This window comes from Magallana gigas, chromosome 7 (genome assembly GCF_963853765.1).
Source record: "Magallana gigas chromosome 7, xbMagGiga1.1, whole genome shotgun sequence".
Lineage (NCBI taxonomy): Eukaryota > Metazoa > Mollusca > Bivalvia > Ostreida > Ostreidae > Magallana > Magallana gigas.
In genome coordinates, this window is record NC_088859.1 from 38,488,327 (window position 1) to 38,499,430 (window position 11,104).

Consider the following 11,104-nt stretch of genomic DNA (forward strand, 5'->3'; position numbering starts at 1 on the left):
ACATAGACTGTTGAGATGAGATCGACGAGCATGAAAATATAATCCATGATAAATAACTCTTGAAATGTTGCTTTTTACAATAAAGTCAATTTTTTGTCGAATAATTATAAAACACGGTGTTTTGACAACATTCATGAAATACATTTTTTAACCGATAACATAGAAATCACTGTTTGAGAACTACTTATGTAAATTACTCGTAAATTCATACGCAGTGAATAGGTGTTGCATTTAGAGGCATTTAACCATCACGGAATTTAATGGAAAAACACAGTAGAATGTAAATATATATAAAAAAAAACATAACACACCTCTAATCAGCCTGTAATGTATATTATGTGTTTGATCAATAATTAAGTATCAGTCTTCATAAACTAGTAGTTTCAATAATAATGCAGCATATGAAATGATCAAAGAAAAAAATACATAGGTAATCACAGATTACACGGTACAAAGCTTGCCGAGCTTCAACCTGCTCAAAAACCTTAACCTCCCCTAGCATCTAAAATTCAGGATTCAGATTCAGCATCCAAGTCTTTCAAGTCCATAAGTAGGTCCAGATGCATCATCCATGCAAGTTCGGTGAAGATAGGACAAGTAATAACTTAGATACTGGACCTGCAACAAAAACTTTAACCAGGTCCCGACGCTGGGGGTATAGCATTAGCCCCCCCCCTGACTTCGTCTCATCGAGCTAAAAAGCCATCTACTGCTTATGTATATACTGTTGTGAAGGCCAAAAAGCCCAAAATATTCCAAGTTTGCTGGATTGGACTAAGTATATCATACACATATGTTATGGTAATAATTAATACAATAGTCTTGCTTGTAAATTAAATTTTAAAAAATGAAATTCTATGTACCAATTATTGAACTTTTGGGGTTTTATGGTACAGTAAGTAATGCTTTTTAAAGGTTAATGGCAAGGAACGATGAAATAAAAAAACAAGAGGCCCATGGGCCACATCGCTCACCTGAGGAACAATAGGTATGATAAAGTCAGCTTAATGGAGTCATAATAAAAACAATCTGGACAATGTACAATAATACATGTAGATCCTGTATAAATAAAATCCATTTTTCCCCCTTGGAACTGGGATAGCCCCGATTGCTGCCAATATTTACAAGAGCAGACTTTAATTACCGCTCCTGCACATGTATAGGGACTCAACGTTACGCAGGCAGGGATGTCCGCACACCTACGCAACTCAACAGGTACCAACGTTAACTCAAGCAGGAATGACCACACACTTGCGCCAACAGCTCTACATAACACAAGCAAGTATGACCACACACTTGTATTAATGCGATACAGGGCAAGAAAGAGCGCCCACTCTGTGTCATAGGTTAAAAAACACGAAGATTAGATAGAGCAGGGATATCCACACACTCAATCTATCTGTAACTGTTCAAGTTTAACCACAAACAGTTGAGCATTCTAATGTAAGAGACACTGTCCCTATATATGTGCCGGCCTAAAATAATTCACAGTATCTAAAAATTGGAAATCAAAAATAAACTAAATAATCCGGCCTAACCCCAAACTACTTATGCAGAACAACTTATATACATTGAATATTTATTATTGTATAAAAATAATCATCACAATAATTGGTTAACAGTGGATGCATTAATTAAAATAATCAAGAATCAATAAATCAAGGGCAATAACTAAATACAGTAATACAAAAAGATTTTAATGAAAAAATAGCTGCCTGCCTCAATTTTATAGTCATATCACATGTTGAATATTGCAGCTTTCAAAAAGATCCTTTTCAATTGTTTATATATGGGATATTTAGCTGCATCAAACTCTGAACCTTCTTGTGAGGCCGAAGAATTGTCCTGGAGCCAAAGTCTTAACAATTATAAAGAATCATCTTGCTGATCCGTTTCTAAGAAGAAGATTTTTAAAGATTTGCTCTATATATTCCTATGTAAAACTTTAACACACCCCCCCCCCCCCAATGTGGCCTCACCCTACCCCCAGGGATCATGATTTTCACAACTTTGAATCTACACTACCTGAGGATAATTCCACACAAGTTTCAGCTTTCCTGGCTTATTAGTTTCTGAGAAGAAGATTTTTAAATATTTACTCTATATATTCCTATGTAAAACTTCAACCCCCATTGTGGCCCCACCCTACCCCCAGGGATCATGATTCACAACTTTGAATCTATACTGCCTGAGGATGCTTCCACAAAAGTTTCAGCTTTCCTGGCTGAATAGTTTCTGAGAAGAAGATTTTTAAAGATTTACTCTATATATTTCTATGTAAAATTTTAACACCCCCCCCCCCCCAATGTGGCCTCACCCAACCCCCAGGGATCATGATTCACAACTTTGAATCTACACTACCTGAGGATGCTTCCACACAAGTTTCAGCTTTCCTGGCTTATTAGTTTTTGAGAAGATGATTTTTAAAGATTTACTCTATATTTTCCTATGTAAAACTTTGACCCCCCATTGTGGCCCCACCCTACCCCCAGGGATCATGATTCACAACTTTGAATCTACACTACCTGAGGATGCTTCCACACAAGTTTCAGCTTTCCTGGCTGTTTGGTTTCAGAGAAGAAGATTTTTAAAGATTTACTCTATATATTCCTATGTAAAACTTCAACCCCCATTGTGGCCCCACCCTACCCCCGGGGGTCATGAATTTCACAACTTTGAATCTACACTACCTGAGGATGCTTCCACACAAGTTTCAGCTTTCCTGGCTGTTTAGTTTCTGAGAAGAAGATTTTTAAAGATTTACTCTTTATATACCTATGTAAAACTCCGACCCCCCATTGTGGCCCCACCCTACACCCAGGGGTCATGAATTTCACAACTTTGAATCTACACTACCTGAGGATGCTTCCACACAAGTTTCAGCTTTCCTGGTTGTTTAGTTTCTGAGAAGAAGATTTTTAAAGATTTACTCTATATATTCCTATGTAAAACTTCAACCCCCATTGTGGCCCCACCCTACCCCCGGGGGTCATGAATTTCACAACTTTGAATCTACACTACCTGAGGATGCTTCCACACAAGTTTCAGCTTTCCTGGCTGTTTAGTTTCTGAGAAGAAGATTTTTAAAGATTTACTCTATATATTCCTATGTAAAACTTCGACCCCCCATTGTGGCCCCACCCTACCCCCGGGGGTCATGGATTTTACAACTTTGAATCTACACTACCTGAGGATGCTTCCACACAAGTTTCAGCTTTCCTGGCTGTTTGGTTTCAGAGAAGAAGATTTTTAAAGATTTACTCTATATATTCCTATGTAAAACTTCAACCCCCATTGTGGCCCCACCCTACCCCCGGGGGTCATGAATTTCACAACTTTGAATCTACACTACCTGAGGATGCTTCCACACAAGTTTCAGCTTTCCTGGCTGTTTAGTTTCTGAGAAGAAGATTTTTAAAGATTTACTCTATATATTCCTATGTAAAACTTCGACCCCCATTGTGGCCCCACCCTACCCCCGGGGGTCATGAATTTCACAACTTTGAATCTACACTACCTGAGGATGCTTCCACACAAGTTTCAGCTTTCCTGGCTGTTTAGTTTCTGAGAAGAAGATTTTTAAAGATTTACTCTATATATTCCTATGTAAAACTTCGACCCCCCATTGTGGCCCCACCCTACCCCCGGGGGTCATGAATTTTACAACTTTGAATCTACACTACCTGAGGATGCTTCCACACAAGTTTCAGCTTTCCTGGCTGTTTGGTTTCAGAGAAGAAGATTTTTAAAGATTTACTCTATATATTCCTATGTAAAACTTCAACCCCCATTGTGGCCCCACCCTACCCCCGAGGGTCATGAATTTCACAACTTTGAATCTACACTACCTGAGGATGCTTCCACACAAGTTTCAGCTTTCCTGGCTGTTTAGTTTCTGAGAAGAAGATTTTTAAAGATTTACTCTTCATATACCTATGTAAAACTCCGACCCCCCATTGTGGCCCCACCCTACACCCAGGGGTCATGAATTTCACAACTTTGAATCTACACTACCTGAGGATGCTTCCACACAAGTTTCAGCTTTCCTGGTTGTTTAGTTTCTGAGAAGAAGATTTTTAAAGATTTACTCTATATATTCCTATGTAAAACTTCAACCCCCATTGTGGCCCCACCCTACCCCCGGGGGTCATGAATTTCACAACTTTGAATCTACACTACCTGAGGATGCTTCCACACAAGTTTCAGCTTTCCTGGCTGTTTAGTTTCTGAGAAGAAGATTTTTAAAGATTTACTCTATATATTCCTATGTAAAACTTCGACCCCCCATTGTGGCCCCACCCTACCCCCGGGGGTCATGAATTTTACAACTTTGAATCTACACTACCTGAGGATGCTTCCACACAAGTTTCAGCTTTCCTGGCTGTTTAGTTTCTGAGAAGAAGATTTTTAAAGATTTACTCTATATATTCCTATGTAAAACTTCGACCCCCCATTGTGGCCCCACCCTACCCCCGGGGGTCATGAATTTCACAACTTTGAATCTACACTACCTGAGGATGCTTCCACACAAGTTTCAGCTTTCCTGGCTTTCTGGTTCTTGAGAAGAAGATTTTTGAAAATTTCTCGAAATTTTTCATTAATTTCTAATTATCTCCCCTTGAAAACGGGTATGACCCTTAATTTTCACAACTTTGAATCCCCTTTGCCTAAGGATGATTTGTGCCAAGTTTGGTTGAAATTGGCCAAGTAGTTCTTGAGAAGATGTTGAAAATGTGAAAAGTTTACGGACAGACGGACAGACGGACGGACAGACGGACGACAGACAAAATGTGATCAGAATAGCTCACTTGAGCTTTCAGCTCAGGTGAGCTAAAAACCGAGAAATCACTGTATGTGGTTTCCCAAGCATTTATTCAAAATACTTTTTCCAAACAAATACTAAGATATTCTACAAGTCGCTCAAATCATTTATAACATGTTTCTGACCAGAGATCACATATTGAAGGTTCATGACCTGCTCAATCCCACAATGCAAGTTTTTTTTATCAAAGATCACATATTGAAGGTTCATAATCTGCTCAATCTCACAATGCATGAACTCATGGAGCATAATATGTGAACTTGCTGAAAGCACCAGGTACCTGCTTATTCAAAAGTCAAAGTACATGAACACAGAATGGTAAGTTCAGTTCAGTTGAACCATGACTTCTTTTGCATAATTTTCATGGCTCCTTCATTGGCCAGCCTGTCTGCAGCCTCATTCCCATCCACTCCTCTATGACCAGGGACATGTTTCTGTCAGATGAAGAAAATAGTTAATCCTTACACTGATAGACAAGCATAATATGAATACTCTGTAGTAGAAATATAAAATTATATAAAGCTTAATGACAGAAAAAATTGCATAATTCAAAGCAAATGATGCTCTGGTGAATGAACAAGTCTTTAAATTTTCTAAGATTTTTTATTGTATCAAAAATATGCACACCAACATAACTGTAATAGGGCAACAGTGTTTTTTTAAAGCTTTAATTCTTTTTTCTTAGAAATCTATGCATGATAAATAGGCATTTCATAATTATGTACAGTATGAACAACTTGTACAAAATCTGTACTTCATGAATTTTTTATCAAGTATTCTACACTCTTGACTTAAGAGACTGTAGATACTAATATCCTTACAAATTTGACGTCGATGCCCTGCATCTCAGAATCTAACGATTTCCAGTCCTCCTCATTTTTGACTTTCGTGTTGTCCGATAATGTCCAGCCATTTTTCTTCCATTTGTGAATCCAACTTGTTATTCCTGAAAATATGAGTAAATTGTATACTGTTTTGTCTGTCCTGTATCTATCAAACTGTGCTGTCACGTGATAATAATGTTGGTATTGACAACTTACCATTGATAAGAAATTGGCTATCTGTCACAACTGTAACACTTCCCATTCCCTTTTCTTTGGCTTGTTTCACAGCAATTCTTGCTGCCTGCAAAAATTTAAGATATAATATTTTGAATACTTCCCTAATTTAGAGTCTTTCACAAATCATAAACAAAACTTACCATAATATTGTTGGAAAAATAATTTCAATGATGAATTAATCATTTTACATTTTCTTTACAAACATAAAAAAATCTATAAAAGTTTACATGTATTTCTGCTCTGTTGTTGGTAGCTCTTCCAGGTAACCTCTCACTTACATTGCTGGAAAAACAAATCACCAATTAACAACTACAGCTGCCCAAGAAGGATTTGTACTTCTGTGGGATATTATTATTTGAGCAAAATTTACTTCATTTTATAACCAGCTCCAGGAGCCGAACACAGTTTGAGTTGTTCCAAAATCTTAAACCTGTCTAAGGATCTAGATAATCAAGATCACTCTCTGTATCTGAAGCTAGCTCTGTGATTCATTTATGTAGTTAAATCAGTCATTTAAGTTTAAATTTGTACAATGTAATATTGTTTATATACACATGTGACCTATTCCAGAAAACTTAACCTCCTCCAGCATCCGAAACCTACGACTCAGATTCAGCATCCAAGCCAGTGGAGTGCATCAATGTCACAAGATGCATCATCTATTCAAATGACTATATGCTGTATTATGCATTTATCGCCAACAAAATTAAAGTAAGAGAGCTTTGAAAATAAGGTTAAAGATAGTTGAAATCATATTGAAATTAAGTATGTAAAAGGCTATCGTCCCAGTGATGTCATAAATGTAAACATGACGTCATGAAGATGGTTTAATTTTGATAAATTAATGTTTTGGAGCATATTCAGGGTGTTTTGTTTTGCAACTTAAAAATATCAAGCCCATGCTTTATCAAGTGCCATTTTTAACTATGATGTGTATAATTAGATAAACTATAAGCAAAATCTTGTGTTAAAATGGTACTTGAGCAAACCTGCCCTCTATACTTCCGAAAGCAAAATATGAAGGAAAAATGATGAAATTTTCATTTGTTTGCAAAATAGCAGGAATTAGCCCATTTTATTGATGTCGGAGATGAACGTTATCGGACAATGATGAGTAATGTCAAGAATAATATGGCATCCTCTTTAAAATGTTTTATGAAGATTTCATTTTGATACGATGCTACTTAAAAACTGGTTAAAATTAGGGGCAGATGTTTGACCATACCAAATTTAGTTCTTTGATTAAATTTGATTCAATAATATCTAAGATTTGTTAATCATAGGCACCTGTTCCAAAAACTCTGACCAGCTCTTAAAACCTTAACCTCACCTAGCATCTTGAAAACTCTGTCAGAGATTCAGCATCTAAGCCTGTCAGGTGCATAAGTATTGTAAGATGTACCATCCATGCAAGTTTAGTAAAGTTAGGACCAGTAGTAAGTAAGATAGAGTCATCAAAGGGCACCTGCTCCAAAAACTGTAAGCAGCCCCAAAAACCTAACCTCATCCAGCATCCGAGATATATTGCTCAGATTCAGCATTCATGCTGTCAAGTGCATGAATATCATAAGACACACCATCCATGCAAGTATGATGAAGTAAGAACCAGTAGTAAGTAAGATATAGTCATAGATACAGGGCCTGCTCCATAAACTTTAAAGAGGTCCGGACGCTGACGCCGGGGGTATAGCATAAGCTTCCACCGACTTAGTCTCGGTGAGCTAAAAATTGTTAAATTTTATAACATATTATCATAAAACATGACAACACCTTTACAAGGATAACAAAACTTTAAAAACTAATTGGCTGAATACCAGTCAACCTTATATGTAACAGAGAGAAATTCTGAGAAGTGGAGGACAGACCTTGGGTGATCAGGGCCCCAGTAAACTCCTACACCAGCCACAGGATTATCTCGTCCATTATTACGACAACATCCATCTGTGTAAACATGATCCTCCTCAGAGCCTTTGTAAGTGGAACCTGATTTATATTTATTGAATTAATATTACATGTACTAATTTCAGTACTTTGTAAAATAAAAGAGCTGCAAACTTATCAAATTTTTCATTGAAATATAAACAGATATATATTATCTTTCTCACAATAAAAAAATATTCTTGTACACATGTATCAAATTTTTGAATAAATAACAACATATACATGTACTAAATGCTATAGAGTACATGTATATGTATTTATACAACATATGAATTACTGCTATTTAAAAGTAGCGAACCACTTGATGTTGAAGAGCTTGAATACTGCCGACTGCTACAGGTATAAGGACTACTGCGGTGCCCTGAAGTGTATTTCTTCTGATGTTGGTATGAGTAGTGACTGCTATGTTGAGGAGTTTCATTACTGTAGCATGAGCTATAACTCTGCGCTGAATCCCATGAATACTTGTAACTTGACTGGCCACCACTTGTATAATTTGAGAAGCCCCCACTGTCTTGTCCATTGACAAAGGCTTGGGCCTCCTCTGGTGAGTTAAACTTCTTGTAACGTGCTCCACCATATCCGTGCACTTGAGCTTTACAAGAATCCCTACAGCATTCATGAATTAAAATTGTAATAATGTACTCAACTGTTGAAAAAATACTGTAATTTTAAAGATAGCGCATACTTTAGTAGAATCCCTATAACATTTTGTTTTATGTTAAAAATCAATCATAATTTTTTTACTGGTATACACAACATTCACACAAGCTAAAACACAGCTATAGACATCGTCGGAACCCACGGGTTTTCTATCCGTTACACTGCTTTCAACAGTTGAAAGCAGTGTAACGAATAGAAACCCCGTTGGTTCCAACGATGGGCTATAGAGTGTCCAAAACTACCGTTTCTATTACTTTTGAAGAATTTCAGGAAAAATACACATATCTGTCAACAAAGTACTTTAAACCATTACAAGGGAAAAACTCCAAGATTTCTTCATTGACACTTCATCTCTTTTTTGCGCAGATATTTTAACATGAATGAGAACAAATTTTTCATGGAGATTTATAATGGAAAATGTTTTCATCTTTTTACTGTTAACATGTCTAGTAAAATCACTAGATCTAGCTACAGTACCGATCAGACCCAACTTAACAGAAAGTAAACCCCACCTAAACACTGGGTTAACTTTCTGGTTTTAGTCTGGGTTTACTAGAGTGGACCCAGAGTAAACCCAAATTAAACCCAGAGTGGACACAGAGAGTAAACCCTGTCAGAAATATGTACCACTGAAAGCAGACGCTAACTGTGTATTCGGAATATACAAGGGGCAGGAATTGCAGGCAGTAGGATGGTAAGATACATGTAAAATATGGGTCTATTCCACACTTTAGTCCATACAGTTGACCTTGATTCACAAGTAAACCCAAAGTAAACCCCAAGTGGACCCAAATTTTCAAAAAGTAAACCCAGAGTAAACCCCAAAAGTAAACCCGGGGTGTGCTGTATGTAGCTTGATTTGCCTACATAGCCTTATTTACCTACCTGAAGTATGTTTATTTAGCTACAATTATAAAATTTTGCTTTTTATGCAAAACAGACAAAAAGTCCAAAGGAACTGTCAACTTCTACAGTATTTGTACTGTATACTTGTAGTTTTAAAAAGAAACCCAGAGCAAAAATAGTTATCCCTGACACATCACTGCTTTTGAACAGTTTTCAGCAAAACATGCATTTCTATTGTTTAATTGTATGCAACCTCTCATATAATGAGGCATGGATATTTAAAGTGATTACTTTACATTGTCGTGACTGATAACCAATCAATTATCAAGTTAACCAGAACTGTTCTTATATAATATTTTATTTAAGAAGTAGCTGTTAGGTAAAATTAACACATAAACATGCATATGGCCTCAAAACTTTTAGAACTTTGTCAGCAATTGCGCTGAAAGAGTGATGCTTTTCATGAATTGTTTTCAGATCAATTTAAATTGAGTTAAGAATTACTGCTGAACCTAAATGCAACTTTTTTATATGAATGCCCAATTTAGAAAAAAATATGATTGAGTAGCTAAATTAAAGCTATGTAGACAGTTCAAGCTACATGGCTTAATCTAGTAATTATACTGGACCTACTTGATATCCTTTTCTTCAACTTGAATCCCCCCTCCTTCATTCTAAAAACTTAATTGTTCATATATCATTGAATTGTTAATAAGATAAAGGTAGAAAGAGCCATATTTAGAAAAATATAAATGTAAGCCATAGTTTTAATCAATTGCCTGAAACACACACACTTGTCATTGTGACATGGCATGTTATATATGAACCATCATCGGTTATTTTCCTTACTGAGTATTATGGCGCGAAAAATCCACGACATTCACTGAATGATTCAGGAGGAAAATGATGCAAACCTTGCAATTCAGCCATCTGAATTATAATAAATCATTCCCTTAAAAAATTAACAGGCAATTACTTCTTACCAATCATTGTATATCCCTACATTTCGTCCTCGTCTTACAGCATAGAATGGCATTTTACCACCTATATGTGTACAAATGCGTGTCGAGGTTCTGATGTGAGTAGTAAACATTAACGGACGCTAACGATTGGTCACTGGTCAGGCGATGTCAGATAGCTCTTCAAGAACACATATCATGCATATTGTCAAACTATATTTTGACTTTATGTTATTCAAATTATACCCCTCAAATTATTATTTTACCGAACACGCACGTGTTTCAGACACCATAACATATTTACAGTGTTTAAAACGTATTTCAATATTTGTTCCAAAACAATTTCTACTTTCTTTTTCAATCAGGAGACGAGAACCAGTTCATATCATAGGTAGTTCGTACTTAAACACTTCGTGTTTCTTTTGCTTCTGCTTCATTACTCCGATGCAAAAAAGACTTAAATTTTTTCATCCATGAAGGTATAGAGAAAAAAGAATTTTGTAAAAAGAAGACATAAAACGTGTACATAATTGATAAAAAGTTTTGAATTGATATGGTGTTATATTTGCCGGTATCATATGTATGAATTCAGGGACGTATTTTAGAAGCAAGAAAAAAAACCTCAAGAATAATTTTGACATAAATATCAACTTTAATAATAATTTAAAAATTCATTTTCTTTAATAATAAGTAAAACTACTTCCATGCGGAAATGCACTTAATATGCGGATCTAGAAAAGGTGGGAGGATTGGAACACCACCCCCCCCCCCCCCCCATCGGAATTTGCGAAGAGGAAAAAAAATACAATATA

The 11,104-nt window shown here is 36.2% G+C and overlaps 1 protein-coding gene across 1 annotated transcript; it reads right to left on the minus strand.

Moving 5' to 3' along the window:
• Positions 1 to 4,853: 4,853 nt before the first annotated feature.
• LOC105347455 (ribonuclease H1) lies at positions 4,854 to 10,670 on the minus strand. Its single transcript, XM_011456562.4, has 7 exons — positions 10,317 to 10,670; positions 8,123 to 8,433; positions 7,749 to 7,866; positions 6,111 to 6,165; positions 5,863 to 5,947; positions 5,644 to 5,768; positions 4,854 to 5,256 (listed from the first exon to the last, which is right to left on the minus strand). The coding sequence occupies exons 1-7, from the start codon at positions 10,424 to 10,426 to the stop codon at positions 5,152 to 5,154; spliced, it is 909 nt and encodes a 302-aa protein (XP_011454864.3). The 5' UTR covers positions 10,427 to 10,670; the 3' UTR covers positions 4,854 to 5,151.
• Between the last annotated feature and the right edge of the window lie 434 nt (positions 10,671 to 11,104).

What these genes read in the sequence shown, in the direction of transcription:
- LOC105347455 (XM_011456562.4), bottom strand. Translation starts at nt 10,426, where the DNA reads ATGTTTACTACTCACATCAGAACCTCGACACGCATTTGTACACATATA. An exon ending in AAGCTCTTCAACATCAAGTG is followed by an intron (nt 7,867 to 8,122) that starts GTTCGCTACTTT and finishes AATATAAATCAG; the next exon opens with GTTCCACTTACAAAGGCTCT. An exon ending in TGGGGCCCTGATCACCCAAG is followed by an intron (nt 6,166 to 7,748) that starts GTCTGTCCTCCA and finishes TTGTTTTTCCAG; the next exon opens with CAATGTAAGTGAGAGGTTAC.